A 24,295-nucleotide genomic window follows, 5' to 3' on the forward strand; every position below is an offset into this window, starting at 1 on the left:
TGACTGTATTGTGCCAAGTGTAACGTTTGGTGGAGGAGGGATTTTGGTGTGGGGTTGTTCTTCAGGGGTTGGGCTTGGCCCCTTAGTCCCAGTGAAGGAAACTCTTAAGGCATCAGCATACAAAGACATTTTGGACAATTTCATGCTCCCAACTTTGTGGGAACAGTTTGGGATGGCCCCTTCCTGTTCCAACATGACTGCGCATCAGTGTACAAAGCAAGGTCCATAAAGACATGGATGAGCGAGGTTGGGGTGGAGGAACTTGACTGGCCTGCAGAGTCCTGACCTCAACCTGACAAAACACATTTGGGATGACTTAGAGTGGAGACAGCGAGCCAGGACTTTCTTGTCCGACATCAGTGCCTGACCTCACAAATGCGCTTCTGGAAGAATGGTCAAACATTCCCATAGACACACTCCTAAACCTTGTGGACAGCCTTCCCAGAAGAGTTGAAGCTGTTATACCTGCAAAGGGTGGGCCAGCTCAATGTTGAACCCTACGGACTAAGACTGGGATGCCATTAAAGTTCATGTGTGTGTAAAGGCAGGTGTCCTAATACTTTTGGCAATAATTTATAGTGTATGTATGGTACTGCCTTGTAACAGTTTAACATTACAAACGCAGAAGAAGACAATGTTGATGAAAATATGAGAATATAAATTGTTTGTGCTTTTACATGAATGTCATTCAACCAATATACATTATCAGATAAAATTGTTTGCTGTTGTCAGATTTTAATGTTAAGCAGTTAAAACAAAGAGCCTACTGATACAAATGCTTGCATTTTTATAAATACTGGTTCAAACTGCTTTAAGGGTTTCCAACCCCTTTTTCCACTTGGGGGCCTTTTTTGTGCAAGCTCTATGGTTACACCTCTCCCAACAGTGCATGGGAGGTATTATGGCTCATCCACAACAAGTACACATAATGAGTTAATCTCTTTTCATTGTAGTGCATGTGAGCCACCACGGCATTGCAGTTACTATAAGTGTGCATCAAAAGACTTCTATATGACTGTATACACAATTCCCAAATACAGTTACTAAGTGACACACACGCCTCACATGTTCCTCCTACCAGACACTGCAGCTCAAAATGGGATGGTTGCACCAACAGAGACTGTGCTGTCAATCTAGAAAGCAGTGGGTAGGATTGTGTGTGGCTAGGAGTGATTGAAAAGCTACAGACTTGTGAGTCAGCAGTGAAAATGCTAATAGCCATATCACCTGCCACATCTTCTCATGTCTCAGCCTACATGAGAGTGGCAACTCTGAAATCAGCAGCAGTCTGCATCATTGTGACACCATCAAAGGAAGCTGCATTAGATCAACTTCATAGGCAGGATCAATGGGTATTTGTAGAACATTGTGGGGGAAGCTAAAAGAAAACTGCAAATGTAGATGTAGTTATAAATAGGGGTTAAGGCACATTTTCTTTAAAGGAAAGCCGTAGTCTTACTTTAAACTATATACAGAAGGAAATGTGGAAACTTGCCTTTCTGTCTGAGGTCCAGTGGTGTGGGTCAACTTTACATGAGATGGTATCATTGCAGATCAGTTTTACATGGGAAAGTAGCGCTATGGGTCAGCCTTACATAAGAAGTAGTGGTAGGCACCACTGGAGACATGAATACCATGATTTATGGTTGGGGCAGCCCTAATTCTACATAAAAGGTAAATGCACCATCTGCATTCACCAAGTGATCTTTTTCCTTTTTAAAAGTTTGTTTTCTTGGGCCCTATTCTTGCTTTTTAGTTCCAACAAGAACTTAGTTCTTCATAAATTAAACAGATTTTTTTTTCCCTACAGACACTTCTTTTTATCTATGCACGTTATGCTTTCATTGCCTTGACTAGTAAATTGGATGAAATGTATCATTTTTATTTTGCTGAGGTCAACATATTTTATAATTGCAGTGGGAATATTAATACATTACTGTTATCTGATTTATAGTTGCCTGTAGTATTATATGCTGTGATAGGGTATTATGCAACTCTTAGGTCTGGTGTGTGGTTACTGTGCAATTTCCTGAAAAACCTGCAATATAAATGTTTTATATTACAGTGCAGGCCTTTGGCTATAAATGTATTGCTATGTATTTGAACATTACATGTTATTGTCATATACATTCTGTATCTAAAGTTACCCCTTACATGGTATTACTGGTTAGGCAGCAAAAGTTAACTAATCCAGCCTTTATTCAGATTTATGTGGTTGTATTTGTCTTTTGTTGGGCACTGCTTGATGTAACATTCAATAATACACTATAACATACAGTATATTGCCAAAAGTATTAGGACACCCCTCCAAATCATTGGATTCAGGTGTTCCAATAACCTCCATGGCCAGAGGTGTATAAAATCAAGCACCTAGGCATGCAGACTGCTTCTACAAACATTTGTGAAAGAATGGGTCTCTCTTAGGAGCTCAGTGAATTCAAGCATGGTACCGTGATAGGTTGCCACCTGTGCAAGTCCAACTGAGAAATTTCCTTGCTACTAAATATTCCACGGTCAACTGTTAGTGGTATCATAATAAAGTGGAAACAACTGGGAACAACAGCAGCTCAGCCACAAAGTAGTAGAGCGCATAAAATGATAGAGTGGGATCAGCGCATGCTGAAGAGCACAGTGCGCAAAAGTTGTTTAGCCATGGGTTTCCATGGCTGAACAGCTGCATCCAAGCCTTACATCACCAAGTGCAATGCAAAACATTGGATGCAGTGGTGTAAAGCATGCCACCAATAGACTCTAGAGCAGTGGAGACGTGTTCTCTGGAGTGACGCATCACGCTTCTCTGTCTGGCAATCTGATGGACGTGTCTGGGTTTGGCGGTTGCCAGAGAACGGTACTTGCCTGACTGCATTGTGCCAAGTGTAAAGTTTGGTGGAGGGGGGATTATGGTGTGGGGTTGTTTTTCAGGGGTTGAGCTTGGCCCCTTAGTCTCAGTGAGACTCTTAAGGTGTCAGCATACCAAGACATTTTGGACAATTTCATGCTCCCAGCTTTCTGGGAACAGTTTGAGGATGGCCCCTTCCTGTTCCAACATGACTGCACATCATTGCACAAAGCAAGGTCCATAAAGACATGGATGAGCAAGATTGGGGTGGAGGAACTTGACTGGCCTGCACAAAGTCCTGATATAAACTGGATAGAACACCTTTAGGATGAATGAGAGCGCAGACTGTGAGCCAGGCCTTCTCGTCTGACATCAGTGCCTGACCTCACAAATGCGCTTCTGGAAGAATGGTCAAACATTCCCATAGACACACTCCTAAACCTTGAGGACAGCCTTCCCAGTAGAGTTGAAGCTGTTATAGCTGCAAAGGGTGGGTCAACTCAATATTGAACCCAACGGAGTAAGACTGGGATGCCATTAAGGTTCAAGTGCATGTAAAGGCAGGCATACCAATACTTTTGGCAATATAGTGTACATAGTATGCAATGTGAACATGGAATGGTTACGTTTTAGTATCTATTTACAATGACTGCTGGATCATCTAACCAAATCAACCACAGGATAGGCATTATGCATGATTGGCATTTTCTTATCAGCCTACCTAGTTTGGTTTTCCAAAGTATATGTAAAGCCAAGTTGGATAGGTTTAAAACCCCTGTCAACTTATATTGTGCAGCATCCATGATTAGCTACTGCTATCATTATCAGTAGCAGTGACCTATAACAGTAACATGCTCTAGGAAACCTATGGTGCACAAACAATTATTTAAAGTGAGAATCAAACCATTATTTGTTTAACAAGTAGCACAAAAATGTTTTGTTTCCTATGCGAATGTTCCTTGGAATAAAAAAGAGGCATTAGCTTTTGCCAAACAGCAGATATGGCATACCGAAGGGATCTATTTATCAAAAGTAAGCAGTGTCTGTGACATAGCACCTACAGCTATGAAGGCATCTCTAGCGCCAGGTCTGACCAAATTCTGCCCAAGCAAATGTATATCAGCTGAGACTGCAAATATGAAAGGCTTTGCTTCTGAAACCGTAATGTACTTTTCAAATTAATGTGTATTGCCAATTTAGCACTATTTTTCAAGCAGGCTTACCAGCCTGCCAACCACTTACTGCATCAGTCTGAATGGCATACAGCTGGGACTGGGACATTGCACATTCAAGTGGTTGATAAATGGTCAGCATTGCATAGCCGCTAGCCACTCATAATTGATTGCCCTCATTCCAGCTTTTGGGATGCTTTCGGATGGCATTCTGATGGCTTTTTAAGCGCATTCGGAACAGTCACCTAGAAGCAGGAAAATGCTATAGACATTTGTTAAAACGGCTGAACAAACTGCCACTGAATGCTTAAGGTAAAAACCTTCTGTGTGCAGCAGTCCCCCCTCCCCAGCCCCCCCAAAATGTACCTGAGCTCGATGCCTATCCAGCATTGTGCACAAGAGCCTCAGCTCTCCAGGGTCTCTCCTTTCTCATTGGCTAAAACAGCAGCAGAGGCCATTGGCTCCCACTACTGTCAATCACAGCCAGTGAGCCACTGAGGAGAGATCAGGGCCGAGCCAAGCTCCGTGTGGGAATGGAGTCACAGAGTAGCTGCTCAAGAGTGAGCCTGCTTGGGTGCCCCCATAGTCAGCTGCTTGCTATGGGGGTACTAGGCAAGAGGGAGGGGCCAGGAGTGCCAGTGGGGAATCTGACAAGAGCAGGATCGGGGCTGCTCTGTGCAAAATCACTGCACAGAGCAGGTAAGTATGCCATGTTTGTTATTTTAAAAAAGAAAATAAATCTGCCTTTAATATCACTTCAAGATGAGCCCTGAAAATGTTTGATGCTGGGCGTTATATTGCTTTCACAATGTTTTGGTGATGCTGAGCTACTCTTTCTCTAGCTGCATCAATCCTAGCAAAACTTCAAAAACACAAAAGCAAAACATTGCTTTGGACACATTATAGAGCCATGTACACATATTTTAGTTTTACATTAAAGCAAATATACAGTATATCTTTTCTTTTTTTTTTTAGAAATACAGAAAATGTTTTATTATTCTTTATTGGCAACTTCAGTGTACGAGTCAGTTCTCCACCCACTTGATACAATGTTGCCATCACCCTTTAATATTTTGAATATGCTACTTTAAAGAAATAAGCTAGTGATTTTCATACCGGCATTTTCAGTGAGCAATGGTGATATGCAAAGTGGAGTACCTAGAAACCCTAAAGTTGTGAGACTAAATTTGGATTGGTTACTTTTGAGCTATTGAATTTACTTTATTGAAGGAACAAAAACTTTGGTGTCAGTATTACTATTATTGTGGAAAATATAGACCAACCACAAAATATGATTCGGAATGGTCAATGGGATTTGTAAATTGTTATTAAGGCTAGTAGGAGATTTGCTGGTATCAGTCAACATTCAACTGTGCATTGCATTAAAGGAGATCTAAAGTCAAAATATGAAGTTTGTTGATGAGAAATCAGGGCAATGATAGCGGTCAAACCACCATATAATTATATCATAAATATGCTTGTTAATTTTCACAAATGATTTTTTCTTATCAACCACTATTGCATTCTTTCAACTGCTGTTATTTGTGGTGACTTTCTGGCCACTTCATGTGAAGGACATATGTATTGTGAATCTCCCAGTTTGCTTTGCTGCTGCCACCACTGCTGATGTCATAGAAGTAAGTCTATTGCTGTGCTTCTTCAGATGAGGGCTATCCTAAAGAGGGGTTACCTCAACGTCTTGACTTATAGAATGTTCTCACGTTCAGTTGTCCTTCCAGTGCAAAGCACTCTTCAGTGGGAGACATGGCTGGGCACATTCACAGGGACAAATGTTTTGTATCAAGGCAATGAAGGAAGTTGGTACTGTGGGATTGTTCAAAAACTATGTTTTGCAACTTGGACAGCATTGTATTTTGAACAACTATGCAACTATAACACATGGGAATTCAATTTCTCACCACATACTTGATTTTTATTTTGGACCATAGATACGCTTTAAGCATGACTTTCTATTCTATAACATATTTTAAATTTAAGTATGTAATTCTGATTTTAATTGCTTTCCTTCATTCCAACACATTGCTCCTTTTCTCTTTAGCATCGTGTGTGGGCAGTTGTGTTAAAATGCATCCAAATCTTCTGATATTCATGGTCTAATGTCAGGTTTTTCCTTTGAATTCCACTTGTTTAGTGCAGAGATTTTCTACCTACAGGCGGCAATAACACCAGTGTCTATTTCAGTCCCATGTGAAAAGGATGTGAAATTTATGTGGGTGTATTAATTTATAAGTCAGTCTGTGTTGACGGGTGTCTTTCCTACAGTGCCTATGCTTGATGTGAACACTGTGCAGCTGGCCTGTGGAATTTAACACTCAAAATGTAGAGAGATGTAAATGACATCATAAGCATTATTCTACCACTGATTTTACGTATAGGTAGCTTACATTTGTGTTCTGAATACATTAAAGGGAGGCCATAGATAAATTACACTCACCTCCCTGTCATTGATGTGACGGTTTTAGTAAAGCTAAATTTGGATGTCTTTCATGTTGTCATTTCACAGCTGAAGATCTGACAGCCATAGGTATAAAGGTGAATGTAATTTCCTCTTGATATGTGATATCTGACTTTCCCTTTACTCTCCTTTCACAGGGGTGGAGTCCGCCTGTGATCCACTTGCTCAGCAGGAGATCTGTTTGTTGATCCCCAATGAACAGGCGGATCACAAGTTCGTATCTGCTCCGCCTATGCAGAGCAGACACGGACACAGCCCGCTTTCCTCTATGGGCAGTTGGGTGTAAATGGGCCGCCTGTCTGTTTACACCGACTTCCATCTTATTCAGTCCACTAGATGGAAGGGGAACAGATCCCCATCCATCTTTTTTTAGTGGATCAGATTGTATTGGATGTAGGTGGGTGTAAACAGACACTTGTGCTGGTAGGTTAATTGGCTCCTGTCTAAATTGGCCCTAGTATATGTATGTATGAATGTAAGTTAGGGACCTTAGGTTGTACGCCCCTTGAGGGTTAGGGACATATGTGAATGTACAATATACATGTAAAGCACTGCTTAAATTGGCAGCACAGTGGCTAATTGGTTAACCCTTCCGCCTGGCAGTACTAGGTCATTGGTTTGAATCCCAGCAACGGCACCACCTGCCTGGAGTTTGCATGTTCTCCCTGTGCCTGTGTGGGTTTCCTAGATGAGAATGGAGGTTCCGATCAGGTCTGCCTGTCTATTTTTCAGGACTACTCATGTGAAAGGGGCCTTAAGAAGAAATGCCTTAACATATATTGTTACAATTTAACATATTCACGTTTCTCTTTACCAGGCTCCTTTCAAACGGGGTGGACTCCATCCAGATCAGCAGGGGATCCATTCACAGATCCCCTGCTGATGGGAGAAGAGTGGGCAGATGACACATCTGTTTCCGCTCAGTTTGGGTGGCCGAGTGTAAACAGACTCCACTGTGCATTTACACCCAACTATCCTCTAATCCAGGGGTGGCCAACCTGCGGCTCTCCAGCTGCTGCAGGACTACAAGTTCCATCATGCCTCTGCAAGTCAGTAACTTCCCATCTTTGCAATGCCTCATGGGAAATGTAGTTCCACAACAGCTGGAGAGCCACAGGTTAGCCACCCCTGCTCTAATCCAATCCACCTAGATGGAGGGGGCTGGATCTTCTTCCATTTTTAATTTTTTCTTATCAGACTGGATCTGATTTGGAACTAGGCGTATGTGAACAGTTACAAGTCCGTTTACACCAACCTGTGTACATTCAACCATAGGGGTAAATGAACCATTTGATCAGGTCCGCCTGAAAAACTGATAGGCAGACCTAATTAGACCCACCACGTGAAAGGGGCCTAAATTCAAATTAATGTTCAGAATGTTACATATAAATTGGCTTGGGGCTCAGGGCTTGGAGATTAGATACCGAGCACTAAAAGGGGTACATCTTGGCTAACCAAGGGAACTTGATTTTCTTCCCTTACTGCTGCAAGACTGATAGAATATACTGTATGCATCTGTTTAAAATGAACCTATGAGTAAATGAATGAACCTCTATAGTAAATAGCAGAATAATGTAGGTGACCGCATAAAGCAAGCCATACATTATACCATTTTTTTTTCCTGTAGGCATGGGTTGCATGGGTCCCTGCTGGCAGAACACAATGATCCCTTCTGGTGGCTATAGCCGCAGGAAGTAATCGCATGCAAAAAAATCCAACAGGCTGGTTGTAATAAAGTTGATCAATGGATCAACTTTAATACAACCAGCCTGTCCATAGATGGATTGCATCTCGGCCAGTCTCTGCTAAACCAAATGAGATTTGATTCATCTATGGCCGGTTTTAATGTATTTTTGCTGAACCTCTTGCCCAAACACTTCCTAGAGCCTCCAAGTTAGTTATGCAAATATCACATTTCTCAATGTCATAATTTGTTTAAGTGACCCTCTATGTGACAACATTCAGGCCTGTTGATAGGTCACCTAATCACCAAGCACTGTGTTCTGTGACCGGAGTGGGAAGGAGTGATTAATCTCCACTCTTTGAAAGTGAAGAGACTGTGGGTGTCTTGGGGTGACACAGGAGCAGGATATTCTGCTACAGAGCAGGTATGTGCTGACAGTTTACTCTGTCAACTACCTGCTGCTGCTTTGTTATTTTTTTCTGCCTGTAGGTTTGCTTTAATTTATGGATATGTATTTTTTCACTTTTGTGAAACTTTATGCAGCAAAAAAGAAAACAACAGATCTTCTAATGATATGATGTCTTAATGTGCATAAAACAACATAATTTTGCATAATCATATCAAAACATAAAACTTCAGTTATTTAATGTCTCCTGCAAGCCTCTGTTGCTAGCATAATATTTGTTTGAATTGATCGGTTGCACACAAGACTAACAGAGTTGTGAAAATTTGGTACTTTCTCCTTTGCCATTACAGCTATGGGTTTATTAGGGAATAGTCAAGGTAAACAAACGTTTTTTTTTTACCTGGCAAACATTAACCCATTGGGTTAGGTAGTCCAAATGTCAGTGATGTCATGGGAGTTTCAGACATTCCGGAGTAAGTACATGTGTTTGTACACATTAGTTACATTCCTGACATGCGTAGAGAAACAATACCCTTTAGTATTTAGTATTTTATTGTACTCAGAGCAATAAAAAGTGGTTTCAGATATTGCTTCTTGACTTGAAATACAACTCCAGGCACAACAAAAAAAATTACACTGCAAGGGTTAACTACTTGCTACAATCGACTTCTGTTCAGCAACCCTTTTGTTCAGCAACCCTTTCGGCATGATCAGCAACTACAACCAATGGCTGCCATTCTGCTTTGTGTATTCTGACAGCGGGAAAGTCCCCCTACTATCAGAATACAATAGTGCAGCAGAGAGGATTCCCTCATCCACCTCGACTGTGGATGCGTGAATCGGTTCAGTTTTTATTGTTCAGCTGGTTGACCTAATATATAGCCAGCTTAACACAGATCTGAGTCATCTTTCCATGCCCCATGTGACAGTTCTCAGCACCTGAATGGCCAATTACTGATCACCAGTGCTGTTATTTGAGAACAAGGAGAGCGAATCTCAAGCTTTTCCTATGACACTTCACTCCTGGAAGCAAAATGGAGTGAAAGTCAAGCAAAAGTTTGTACTGCAAGGACCAGCATTAAAGCCACCCTGTTGTTTTTTGTGTAAATATACAGTATGCTCACATGTAAATCCGAGGATAACCACCACACACTACATATGGATCAATGGCCTAGGTGCACTCATGCCACAAAGTCAGCATACATAATCCAGGTGTGTTGGAAGCACTCAAGAGTCTTAAAATAGGAGCTAGTGAAAATCAGCAACATTTATTGTATTGATGTTTCAATGGTATGTTTTGATAGAATTGAACAGTTGGTATACCAGCTTGTGCAGAAGTTTCGAATGCAAGACATTGACTCTGATATTCTTAGTCATATTAAAGTATTTAGAAGACTTCTGTTGTGAGAAATGTACGTATGCTGCTATTACTGAGAATGCTAGATGCCTGTGTCTGGGTTCATCTCTACTGCATTACTAAACAAAGCTATTGACATATCAAGTCTATTTCCACTTACTTTAGTAAATAAGGGAAGTTGCCTTGACTTCAAGTACTCAATTATGTCAGGGATTTTTGCTTGCACCCGATTGGATAATTGAAGTGGACAAAGCTTCACTTTATCTACTAAGTAAACATTTCCTGAATAAACAACCTCTATTCGTTTAGAATATCAAATCCTCTAAATCACTGACCCCCCCCCCAACAGCCATGGGGTAAGTGATGTGATCAAGTTGAGCAAGGAATAGGAGCAGCCAGCCATTACCAACTATCATTTTCAGAACAAAGGCATCATGTTTGTCATCTGACAGGTTTTCTTTTATTGTACATCTTTGCCAACACACCACGGATCAGCAAGTACCATCCAAAGGTTTTATTGTAGCATGATCACATGACAATGCGATGGAGGTGTGCAGGACCCCTTCATCAGGTGGTCCTGCGAGGCTCTAAAACATTGCCCTCAGTCCATTGTGATTTGATCGTGCTACAATAAAACTTTCGAACAGTACTTGTTGATCTGTGGGGTGCTGGCAAATATGTACATTAGCTTGTGATGCCTCAAGTTTCCAGCTGGTTGTTGCTGCAGCATCCACTACCTCTAAGCCCAATCCAGGAAAGTGTGCAATGAGAATATTGGACATTATCTCAAGTCGGGTTTTCTCTTTAAGAGGCATGTAGGGCAAAGTGCAATTAACAAAAAGGGTATCCAAGAGGCATTGAGACTTTGATGCGAGTTTAAACAAGGTAGTGAGATAGCAAAAAACATTTGAAGAGCCCACTGGCTCAGGTTGGGCTGCTCACAACAGACAAGGCTACCCTCCAGCGGGTACTCCAGAAGGTCACCAGAAAAGAATGTGCATATATGGAAGGAGCTCCAGACCAAAAGTTAAGAGTCCAAATTAATTGATTAATATTGTGTTAAAAGACAGCCAGCACGTTTCAGGGGTCAAAGGAACTCCCCCTTGGTCAGGGCTTCATTTAAAATGGAGAACCTCAAGTAAAGACTTTCTTGTTTGAATCTGTGTAGGAAAGCTGATTACTGGATTAGGATTCCTGGCCAGCAGCAGGGCCATCTTCATAGCATCATGGGCCCCTTGGCAAAGTAATGCACTTGGTCCTGTCCCAGCCTGCCCCAATTTGCGCACCTACTCTCAAGAATTAAAGTATAAATAGTTGATTACAATAAACACTATTTATTATTACTTTTAATAACATCAATTTTAAACAATAAGAAGACGTGCTATCAATCAAAGACTGATCAACACAAAGGGCACAATACGGGGGCAGGGGGAAGGCAAAATGGCACAGTATGAGGGGGATCATGAGGACACAATACTGGGATCATGAGGGCACAGTACAGGTTTCAGGATTCTGTCCGGGGCACGGCCATCTTCGTAAAGAGCATGACTGTCCCAGCAAATCCAGGACAGTTGGCAATTAAGATATAATGCAAAATTATCATGGGTCCCCCATTCACCTGGGGCCCCTGGGCAGTGCCCAGGGGTGCCCATGCATCAAGAAAGAACTGGCCAGCAGTATATGCATCTGCAGTCAAAATAAGTAAGATCAAAGTGAAAGTATCTCTGGAAAGTCCCTTCCTGACACACACAGCAATCCCTCACTGATCCTTCCTCCTCTTCAGCCTTTATTAGAGTGGGCAGTGTGTGCATCCTGGGGGAGCAGTGACTTTAAACCCCTATTCATAGGGCATTGCTTTGGCCTAGTTTATTGGCTGCTAAACCCGAGGACTGTCACATGAGAGCAGGTCATGCACAGAAGTCCAGGTTTTGTGACTGTATTCGGACATCTGAATAGAAGGAATGAGTGGTGAGGCATTACTGGTAAGGTTGGAGGTGGCCCTTTATAGATGCATTTCTACTTGGCAAGGTGGCAATGGGGTTTATTTTCTAAAGCCGATTCACTCAAAATCTTGTGCACTTCTGCATGGAAACCAATCAGCTTCCAGGTTTTATTGCTAAAGCTTATTTGGACAAGCTGAGGTTAGAAGCCGATTGGCTCCCATGCACAGGTGCACCAGATTCTGAGTGAACCGGCTTTAGTAAATCTCCCCCCAGTGTCTCTTTAAATTGTATGAGGCCTACATGCTGGGGAGCAGGGACTTTCTCAGGGGTCTAATCATTAAAATGCTCATGGCTAAGTCAGCGTGGCTGAAAAGTAATTGCTGCAGTGTGACAATACCAGCATTCCTGGCACGTTTTATTAACATATTAATAATAAAGTCTTATTCATTTATATATTCATTGTAGAGCTGTAGTAGCTAATCTGGTATAATAGGTATAAATCTGAGTTCCTTGAAAAAGAAGCCTGCCTAAATATTCCAGCATTGCAACATGATTTGGCAAAATCAGTGCCACACCTATTAGCCTGCAGGATTTAAACAAAAAGAATCTCCTGACTGCTGCCATGGTGTTTCAATGGTGACAGCTTTAACCTAGATATCATTATCATCCCCAGACCTACAGTAACATGTATTTAAATGTTCACACCTTTTTGTTCTCTGTAATTACGTTTAACAATTCTACTTAATCCCTTCTGCTTTAACGAGACTAAGTTTACTTAGCTTTCTGTGTGTGATTTGGCAATTAAATGAAATGCTAGCACGTACTACGACTAATTCATTTTATGAATTATATTGTAGATGGATGCTTTTTTTTTTTTCGCTTTGTTTAAAAAAGCTAATCTCAGAAAATGGATTGCACTATTTCAGTCTTCCACATTTCTGTTTCACTGAGAGATAAACTTACAGGAGTAGCAGGCTGCAGGAAACAGCAGTTAGAAAAAAGTGCCTCTCTAGGGAGGATTCGAATATCAGACCTGCTAGGCTTCAGGTCCTGCCTCTACAGCTACCATCTCCCATCTCCTCCCCATTGTAGCCTGGCAAGATTGTTATAATCGATTGCTGCGCCTTTCCCTAACCAAACAGTAGAAGAAGGGTGAAAAAAAAAAAAAGCCGAAGGAGAGTGAAAGAGAGATCATAAATGCTGCCTGCTGTCTCCTCTTTGATTTGATGGCCTTCATTCCTTCTAATTGGATAAAGTAGGAAGTCACTGTTAGTACTGTGTTGCTGGATGCACAGATTTTTTTTCAGACCAGCCCTGCAGTGGGTGGGGGAGAAGAGAAGAGAAAGGAGAATCTAAGTGATAAGGTACGTGACTGGTAAAGTGGATAGGGGAAAAAAAAAAAAAAAAAGGAACCGTCTTGTTTTACAAAAAGGGAAGCCAGAACAAGGATGCTGAAGACGACTAAGCAAAAGAAGAGAAGGGAGTAACCATCCAGCTCTCACTGTCCTTCCTATCAAGTCACAGCCGGCGATAATAGTGTGTGCCGTGATGCTCCCAGAACAAGCACCTGCTGCTCTGTAATGATTCAGCCTCTTTCACTCGTAGCTTTAACACAACAGGATGATATTGCTGCTGTCACTGCTGCCTCATCTGCTGCTGCTGCTCTTGCCGGTCCTACTGATTTTCTTGTGGTTGCTGCTTCATGACAGCTCTATTCTACCAAGCAGGCACCACCATCCTATGCTCCAGGTGAGAACACAGCAATTCACTCTTGGCTATTGGCTTACCTAACTAACTAACTAACAAGTCAGGGAGCAAGAAGCATGCACGCCCGAGCACTGTCATGGCAAAGAAGACCATAAATGGTTTCAATATCCACCACCTTTTTTGACTAAAGAATTCTCTTTCCTTTGCTTTCTTGGTAATGATCTTCTTCTTACTTAGACTCTATTGATTTACAATATAACATGCTACATAGTTTTTTACTGTATGCCCCTCTTGTTCTGGTAATGGACCATGTGCAAATCTATACTTCACTGAGGCAAGGTGATTGAGATTTATGCCTTTAAGATGTCTGGGGATACTGCAGAAGGTTTTCAGAATCAGTGCTTTGAGCAGAGCTCACACCCCCCCTCCACTGAACTTCAAGATGAAGGAAGCGTGCCAGAGACTCAAGCTGAGGATGGAACTACCCAAGGGATAGCAGGCCTTGCTATTACCTGCTGTGTGTGCCTGGAGGCAGACAGGCTGAGAATCTGTCTTAACTCAGAGAAGATCTGTATCCTTCCCATACTGGCGTGTCTGATAAGTCTCTGTCTTTGTATTGCTGGCCTTAAGTGGGTGTTTGTAGACAAAATATTCGAGTACGACTCCCCGACTCATTTGGATCCCGTGAGGATAGACGGAGATCCTATCATATATGCTAACTCTGCACCAAATACATTGATACCTTCTTCTGTATATACGCTGCCTTTCCTTATTCCTACTACTAAAACTAATATCCAGGTTACAGTGGAAGTTGGATCATCCCTTGTGCCTACAGAACCTACTTTTCAATCATTAACTACTGATAATAATTCACCAAAAGTCACTTCAGTGGAAAAAATATATCAGCCTTCTACAATAAATACTTTAGGAGTTTCAGAATCTAGTACTGCAGTCACTATAAAAAAAGGTAAGTATAACTTCAGCTAATGCTTCAATTTTAAATGTGTTTTTATATATATATATATATATATATATATATATATATATATATGTGTGTGTATATATATATATATATATGTGTGTGTATATAAATATATATATATATATATATATATATACATATATATGTATATATATTTATATATATATATATATTTATTTATTTTTTTGCTAAGGGCTGTAGACCTGTTGTATAAAAAAAGGGTAAAACAGCATCATTGTGTGCATTTAAATAAATCTTGTGCAGATAATAAAAAATGCAGATGGTTGTTGCTGACCTTATTCTGAAAAAAACAGTTGCTTAGCTGTCTTTGGCCTCAGTGCTTTCTGAATCATTGACCCAGGGCAGGCATACAGCAAGTCAGAGTCAGGTCAGAGCTAGTGATCGGCATACTTTTTTTTAAGTTAGTGAAAGAACTGGGATCATTGGGGATAAGCTAGCCAGCCAGGCAGTTAGCATTTCCAAAAAGGGAGGTCAGCAGTAGCAGCATACCTCCCAGCACAATGTACAGCATGGGGTAACACATATGAACCAGTCTGAGTTTATCATAAAGTAGGGAAACTGCCTTGACTTGATGCTAGAATGAACTGAGGTCATTGGATAAGCTAGCCAGCCAGGCAGTTTGCAGTTACAAAAAGGGAGGTCTTCATTAGCAACATACCTCCCATCACAATGTACAGCATGGGGTAACATATATGAACCAGTCTGAGTTCATCATAATCAGGGCAGCTGCCTTGACTTGATGCTGGAATAAATCTGATTGGGTGTGAGGGATTACTACAACTTTCACACCATTGGCGTTTAGTTATTTATGATTAACAAACTATAATTCATGTGTGTATATATATATATGTATATATATGGTAAACCATTCTACCTTTGTTCACTTTGTGTATAACCACTACCAGGGGCGGACTGACCATTTGGAAACTTGGGCACTGCCCGAGGGCCCGGGGTCAGTAGGGGGCCCCATGAGATGCCCCTGGTACCTTTTTCATAGGCTTTTTTGAGTTTGGGCAAGGACACAGGGGCCCATGATCCCCTATTGCTCGGGGGCCCCATGAGTTGTCAGTCTGCCCCTGACCACTACTTAATTCTGTAAGTATTTTTATTAAGGGATTGATATTGGGGTGATTTACTAAAACTGGAGCGTGCAAAATCTGGTGCAGCTCTGCATAGAAACCAATTTTCACACCATTGGCGTTTAGTTATTTATGATTAACAAAGTATAATTCATATATGTAAACCATTCTGCCTTTGTTCACTGTGTGTATCACCACTACTTAATTCTGTAAGTATTTTTACTAAAGGATTGATATTGGGGGGGATTTACTAAAACCGGAGCGTGCAAAATCTGGTGCAGCTTTGCACAGAAACCAATCCACTTCCAGGTTATATTGTCAGAGCTTAATTGAACAAGCTGAAGTTTGAAGCTGATTGGTTACCATGCACAGCCGCACCAGATTCTGAGTGCTCCATTTTTAGTAAATCTCCAACCATTGTGTAGTTTAGTATAAGTCATATAAAAGAATTTGAATGCCTCTGATAAATCTCTACTATGCAAACTGCAGTACAAACTAGATACCAATGCACAAATGTGCATTGTCATCAACAGCGGTATTATAGCGTGAAAAAAAAACACTTAGAGTACAGGGCCCTATTTTTTGTCTCCAGCCATCAAGATAAATGGTACCTTTTCCTGGCTTCCTGTAATTCAGCAAACCGCTCCCTATCTCTAGTCTTTAAAACCACCAGGGGGTCATTAATTTTGTAACAGACTTCACGTGTAGCTGCTGATTAATATTGCAGTAAAAAATGATGTGGGGAGGTTTAATCTCTGGAAGTGCAGGAGATGAGCATTCATAAATAAAAAAGTCTGCATCTCCTACTTGTAATCTCTCACCATCCGATTAGATGAACAACTCCCGAATTGTTCTTGTCGATGTCCCAACCCTGCCTACTGTTCAGTGTTGACATCACTCTTGTGTTTCCTAGTCTTACATTTCATTTGTGTGGAAAAACGTTTGTAACATTCAACAGGCTGTACAGAGAGCGATGATAAGGTGTAAACCGCCATTACCTAAAGCAGCCAATCAGATTTTCTTCATAGGAGTCAGTTTAGTAAAAGATATTTTGGTAATAAGTGAACCTGATAGCATCTGATCCTCTTTAGAATGACAAGGTGTAAATATTCTTGACTTGTCATTTCTGTAGTCACTCACGATGCTAGGTGACAAGGTAATAAGCCATTTTGGTATTCCGTTTGGTCCCATTCTGTCAAGGCCTGAATTTTAGGGCAACATCTGTCCGGCTTTGATGCTTCTTGTAGTCTCAATTCCATTTAAAAGCTCGCGGAGCTGGCAAGCCCATTGACAAATTGCTTTTGTTTTTTCATGCAAACATCATTGCTGGGTTTATATAATAGTTTTCCCCGTTTCAGTTTGACTACTAAAAAAATGCCTGTCGTGCTTAACAAAAATTATGAGCCATATGTTAAAGTGTTATTGATTGCCATTGTGCAAAACAAAATATATCATATCTTTGTGAACAAAGATATACCGCTAGTCTGCTCTGCAAGATAACATTTTTTTTTTACAAGATTAAAATGCGAAGCAGTTGACTTGTTAAACATCCGCTACATCACTCTTGTTTAATTAGACAGCATAAAGAGTAATGCACACGTGCCAAGTGTAATAGGCCCATACCAGCCAATCAGCCTATACCTTTTTCGGGATTCAAGGGTAAGATCAATGAAAGACGATTGCGTATTGTATGCGGGCCTACTGCATCTTGTACATTTCTTCAGCCTTGTCATTAACAAAGTGCAATATAAAATAAAGCACATGGCTTTACAAAAACTAGGAACTGACAACGTTTTTACAATGCACTCCTATACGCATACTTGTGTTGTTACTATATATTGAATGTATCTGTAGACAGTTAGCAGGTCCTTTGTAAATAGATCCTTCAAGGTCATAGCCTGGTAATGTATAATTGGTTTTACTTTATCGTTGCAACTGAGAGGGGGGAGATGGATAGGAAATAGAAAATGAAGTCAAACAAGGTATGAGAGGTGAAAGCTGATGAACACATTTGATGGCTTTGCCTATTTGAGCTGTTACACAGTTCTGCTTTGTGCAATGCGCTAGCAATTTTGAGGCCAGTGCTATGCACCTCAATGAGCAGATTAAATATAATATCTCAATGTACTTTCTTTTTTTTTTCCTGTCTGCCTAATGCTTCTGTGTGCATTATTAATAAGCTGAGTGGAATGCAGAGAAAAGCATTGCAAGTCATAGCTGAGCTTCCTGTTGTCTACACTACATCATTTGTGCTTTTTTATTTAAATTTTTCATAAAAAAGTTGTAGGTGCTTGGCACAAGACCTAATTTAATATTATTGATGAATGGAATTAATTTCTTGGCACATGCTCATTGTGAACATTTCAGTAACAGACAGTACAATACAGAACAGCACTGACTGTACAATAGGGTTTTTACCCATTAAAGAAGATGAATAGACAAAGAAGTCCGACATTGCCTTCCTAAAGCACTTCCTTTGCCAATATATGGGAGTGTCTGGTTCACATCTAGCTTGGTTCCCCTTAAAAGCATTGCCCTTAATGATACGACGGGTAAATCAGCTTCCATATCCTTCATAGCATTTCTGTAATCACATGATAGGTTCTAGTTGTACAATTTACTGTGTAGTTATTCAAAATTAGCACAGGCTAGTTAAAAGCATGTATATAACAAAATAACAGAATCCATATTTTTCCTGAGTACAAATGAGAGCTTAGAGACAACCATTTGTCTTGCACTGTAGGCAAAATAAACTAGGAAGGTTTTTGTTTCAGAAATTCAATACAAAATCAATATTGATTAGGTGAGACAGCTGGTCTTAATACATAAGTAGCAATGTTTAGAACAATGCATATGAGAGGCATCATTGTCTGTGGATGGTGTATTAAATCTGCAGTGACTCAGATTTTCCATTGTGACAAATATGGGAAAGGGTATTATGTTATGTTAGTGCCGCAGACTTATAATAATATATTATTTAAAATTGTGCTAAAGTATTGTATATAATTTTCCATTAGGGTCTGTTTTTTTTTCAGAATTATGTGTTGAGATGTTTTTTATTATTTTATTATTATACAGGATTTATATAGCGCCAACAGTTTGCTCAGCGCTTTACAATATAACGGGAGACAATACAGCAACAATACAGTTCAATACAAGAGGGTTAGGAGGGCCTGATCCTTGGAGCTTACAATCTAAGATTATTATTATTATTCAGGATTTATATAGCACCAACAGTTTGCTCAGCGCTTTACAATATAACGGGAGACAATACAGGAACAATACAGTTCAATACAAGAGGGTTAGGAGGGTCCTGCTCCTTGGAGCTTACAATCTAAGAAATGTTTATGCTCCCTTGCTGAGAAAATTAAGCTCACTTATACATCATGAGCATGCGCATGTAGGCCTCACATGGGTGATCACGAATGTGCTCAGCAGTCAATTTCTGGGGTATAACCTACTGTGGGCATTCAGTTTAAAAAAACATAAAAAGCTCAAATAACTCCTGAACTATTTTTTTTGTTACAGGTACTTATATAGTGCTGTCAAGTTACACAGTACTTTACATGTGTGTTTATATACATATATTGTACATTCACATCAGTCCCTAACCCTCAAGGGGCATACAATTAGTATTATTTATTATTATACAGGATTTATATGGCGCCAACAGTTTGCTCAGCACTTTACAATATAACGGGAGACAATACAGCAACAATACAGTTCAATACAAGAGGGTTAGGAGGGTCCTACTCCTTGGAGCTTACAATCTAAGAAATGTTTATGCTCCCTTGCTGAGAAAATTAAGCTCACTTATACATCATGAGCATGCGCATGTAGGCCTCACATGGGTGATCACGAATGTGCTCAGCAGTCAATTTCTGGGGTATAACCTACTGTGGGCATTCAGTTTAAAAAAACATAAAAAGCTCAACTAACTCTTGAACTATTTTTTTTGTTACAGGTACTTATATAGTGCTGTCAAGTTACACAGTACTTTACATGTGTGTTTATATACATATATTGTACATTCACATCAGTCCCTAACCCTCAAGGGGCATACAATTAGTATTATTTATTATTATACAAGATTTATATAGCGCCAACAGTTTGCTCAGCACTTTACAATATAAAGGGAGAGAATACAGCAACAATACAGTTCAATACAAGAGGGTTAGGAGGACCTGCTCCTTGGAGCTTACAATCTAAGATTATTATTATACAGGATTTATATAGCGCCAACAGTTTGCTCAGCACTTTACAATATAAAGGGAGACAATACAGCAACAATACAGTTCAATGCAAGAGGGATAGGAGGGCCCTGCTCCTTGGAGCTTACAATCTAAGATTATTATTATTATTATACAGGATTTATATAGCGCCAACAGTTTGCTCAGCACTTTACAATATAACGGGAGACAATACAGCAACAATACAGTTCAATACAAGAGGGTTAGGAGGGCCTGATCCTGGGAGCTTACAATCTAAGATTATTATTATTATTATACAGGATTTATATAGCGCCAACAGTTTGCTCAGCGCTTTACAATATAAAGGGAGATAATACAGCAATGATACAGTTCAATACAAGAGGGTTAGGAGGGCCCTGCTCCTTGGAGCTTACAAGCCCTAACTCGCATTCATACATACACATATTAATATTAGACAGGGTTTATATAGCGCCAACAGTTTGTGCAGCGCTTTACAATATAAGGGAGACAGTACAATTACAATACATTTCAGTACAGAAGGAATATGAGGGCCCTGCTCATGGAGCTTACAATCTAAAGGGCCAATTTAGACAGAAACCAATTAACCTACCAGCATGTCTTTGTAGTGTGGGAGGAAACCGGAGTACCTGAAGGAAACCCACGCAAGCACAGGGAGAGTATGCAAACTCCAGGCAGGTGGTACCATGGTTGGGATTTGAACCAACTAACCTAGTACTGCCAGGTGGAAGTGCTAACCATTTAGCCATTGTGCTGCCCATAATATATCTCAAGGTTTTAATGATAGTAATTATCATTTAGGACTATCTCAAAAGCATTTGTAGAAACAGTTTCATAAAACCTTTTTAGGAATAAATACAACATCTCAATATTCTTTCCCTAATTAGCAATAAATATATCATTTAAATAGTCAAATAATAATACAGAAATGTTACAATAAGAAACAATAGGATGCATTTAAAGGGAACTCATGAGAGTAGAAATGTGACAACTGCCATTGTTGACTGAGATTTAAAGATGCAGGCTCCTAGGCAATCCGTAGAATGGCTTCAACAACTAATGTGTTGCTGTAGTGTACTGGAACAACCATGTAGAATGTGAGTTTAGGCAAGCTAGTATCAGGATGATAGCCGGAAGGCCTACACCTTTGCAAACAAAATCTGCAGTGGGTGCTCCCGTATATATCCTCACAAGTTTTTCTTTTATTTTACTGATACTCATTGTTTGCTCTATTTATTGCAGTGGAGCATGGTTTTTCAAAACCCATAGACAAAATAACACCCAGTGAGTGCACTGACGCATGACAACAGAAGATGTTTTCATAGAAACTTAGTCAATCAGTACGTTTCAGGCACATGTGTGCACCAAAGCACATATTTAGGCTGTAAGCCCCTGAGGATTTAGCACTACTGTTTTTGGAATGGATAAAAATGCTTTAAAAAAATTAGGGGTAACAATAGCCATTAAATAAGGGTTCAGGTTAAAACAATAGTTAAGATTACAGTTTGGCTTAGAGAGGTAGGTGTTCGACTAAGGTTTAGGATTAATGTTTTAGATGGCCATTACACTGGGGGTCAGCAGCAAGAATTCCATATTGAACATAAATGAAAGCTCTTACTTCTAAAGATCCTTATTAAACCATCAATGGTATAGCTGCTTCCATAGTGTTCCTTGCCCAAGGATCACCTTTCCTTGATGCATTGTACCAAAAGTAAATGTGATTCTCATATAAGGGACACTATGGAGGCAGTTATACAACTGATAACTGTATCAAGGAGCTTTACAAGGGAGAGATACAGTTGTGACCAAAATTATTCAACCCCCAATGCTGTAAAGGGGTTTAGGGACTATAGTGTACATTTGGAATTGTATTCAGAATCAAATCCTACAAGGACGTTGTAACTACCCAAATGCAACTAAAATGACATCAATTGTTTATGTAATACAGTAGTAAATGGTTCTTATGTGGTTTCTTCATTGCCACAATTATTCAACCCCTTAAAGACTACCACTCTGAAGAACAGAGGTTCATACAGGTGCTTTCCATCAGGTATTGAAAACACCTGTGGATGTCACCGAGCAGCAATCAAGCATAATAAGCACCAATTAGGCAGCTTTAAAATGACTGTGATACTCAGCTCCTTCTAGACATTTACTGGTGTGGTTACAAACATGGTGAAGGCAAGAGAATGGTCCAGGAAGACAAGAGAAGAGGTGATTTCTCTTCACAGGAAGGGCAATGGCTATAAGAAGATTGCAAAGATGTTAAACATACCAAGAGACACCTTAGGAAGCATCATTCGCAAATTCAAGGCAAAGGGCACTGTTGAAACGCTACCTGGTCGTGGCAGAAAGAAGATGCTGACTTCGACTGCTGTGCGCTACCTGAAGCGTAGAGTGGAGAGAAGTCCCCGTGTGACTGCTGAGGAACTGAGAAAAGATTTGTCAGATGTGGGTACAGAAGTTTCAGCCCAGACAATAAGACGCACACTGCGTAATGAAGGCCTCCGTGCCAGAACTCCCAGGCGTACCCCCTTGCTGTCTCCAAAGAATAAGAAGAGTCGACTGCAGTATGCCAAAAGCCATGTGGACAAACCACAAAAGTTGTGGGATAGTGTTCTGTGGACTGATGAAACAAAATTAGAACTGTTTGGGCCCATGGATCAACGCTATGTTTGGAGGAGGAAGAACAAGGCCTATGATGAAAAGAACACCTTGCCTACTGTGAAGCATGGTGGAGGGTCAATCATGCTTTGGGGCTGTTTTGCTTCTGCAGGTACAGGGAAGCTTCAGCGTGTGCAAGGTACCATGAATTCTCTTCAGTACCAGGAGATATTGGATGGAAACGTGATGCAGTCCGTCACACACCTGAGGCTTGGGAGACGTTGGACCTTTCAACAGGACAATGATCCCAAGCATACCTCCAAGTCCACTAGAGCATGGTTGCAGAGGAAAGGCTGGAACATTTTGGAGTGGCCATCGCAGTCACCAGACTTAAATCCGATTGAGAACCTCTGGTGGGACTTAAAGAAAGCAGTTGCAGTGCGCAAGCCTAAGAATGTGACTGAACTGGAGGCCTTTGCCCATGAAGAATGGGCGAAGATACCCGTAGATCGCTGCAAGACACTTGTGTCAAGCTATGCTTCACGTTTAAAAGCTGTTATAACTGTAAAAGGATGCTGTACTAAGTACTAAGATTGAATGTCACTTGGGGGTTGAATAAAACTGATAATGCTGTGAGCACAGAAAAGACATTTGTGGTTATTTCATTATAACTGTTATGTTATATTTGTCTGACCTACAAGTGCCTCTTTAATGTAAATGTAAGCAAGATGACTGAATGATCAAAAGCAATGTCAAACTGGCCAAAACACTCAATTTCAGTGGGGGTTGAATAATTTTGGTCACAACTGTACTTGCAGTGTGGCTTTATCCATCTATGTTCAAGTTGCAAGGGAAAAGGGCTTTTTGAGCAAGCACCCTAGACACCAACGGAGACTACATGAGGCACAGGACTGGAGCAATGCAGTATGCTTAGATGTTTGAACTATAATAATGCCCTATTACTTTAGTAACCAGTAGAAAAAAATACGTTGTTATTTTGGTAACCAGTTGGAGACGAGAGATTCACTGGATCTGCCTTGTGATGTTGGTGGTGGAGATATGCAGGTACATGTAGATCAATACACTTGTAGGGTTCACACCAATTGTAGCAATTTCTTTATTCAACTCTACACCCCCCTCCCCCCACTTGCACCGTCTCACAGAATCCTTGTTCAGAAAGGCTGCATTTAAGTATCAAAGAAGTAAGTCTGTTCTGCTTCTGTCAAACAAGTGAATGTTTGACAGGTTGTTTTAACCACGGGGTTAGATGCTAGACTTTAATGAATTAGTACACACATGATCCTGAGCCATGTATTCAAGCATATTTCAGATCCAAGCATTAAGCCCCCATTCACACCTCAAAGTGTTTGCATGTATTTTTGAGCCTAAGCCTACACGTGATAGCACTCAGCTATAATAGGAATCTCATTCTTTACAATATAGACTGTTCACATCTCTACACTCAGTCTTTCAAAGCTCAACCCTTAGTTCTCGAACCTCAAAAAGTCACATTAGCTTTTTTAGGAGCTGTCCCAGGTGTTTTGGCCCCATAGACTTGAATGGAAGAACTTGTAAACGGCAAGACACAAGTGCTTTGTGTGCACCTGAACAACTGTTTTCCTCTCTTCCCCTTCACCTCTTCTTCCATCCAGAAGCTTGCATAGAAGCTTGCACTCAGCAGTCACTTTTTAAGGTGCACCTGTTCAATTGCTGGGCAACACAAATTTCTAATTAGCCAATCACATGGCAGTAACATAATGAACGTGACGATGACTTGCTGACGTGGTGAAGATGAC

At 40.6% G+C, this 24,295-nt stretch overlaps 1 protein-coding gene across 7 annotated transcripts in view; it reads left to right on the plus strand.

Moving 5' to 3' along the window:
- NRG1 (neuregulin 1) overlaps nt 1–24,295 on the plus strand; it is a 921,067-nt gene that overhangs the window by 820,937 nt on the left and 75,835 nt on the right. For 3 of the 7 annotated variants that reach the window (XM_089675167.1, XM_089675176.1, XM_089675186.1), the window contains exon 1: nt 13,672–14,551. The exons of the other annotated variants lie outside the window; for them this stretch is intronic. In XM_089675167.1, coding sequence (XP_089531293.1) covers nt 13,948–14,551 — 604 coding nt within the window. In that variant the 5' untranslated portion in view covers nt 13,672–13,947. Of the gene's footprint in view, nt 1–13,671; nt 14,552–24,295 lie in introns of those variants that run through there. 7 annotated transcript variants of the gene reach the window in all.

This window comes from Staurois parvus, unplaced genomic scaffold (assembly GCF_062004578.1).
Source record: "Staurois parvus isolate SC_StPar_1 unplaced genomic scaffold, SC_StPar_1.0 ptg000013l, whole genome shotgun sequence".
NCBI classification, from domain to species: Eukaryota; Metazoa; Chordata; class Amphibia; order Anura; family Ranidae; genus Staurois; species Staurois parvus.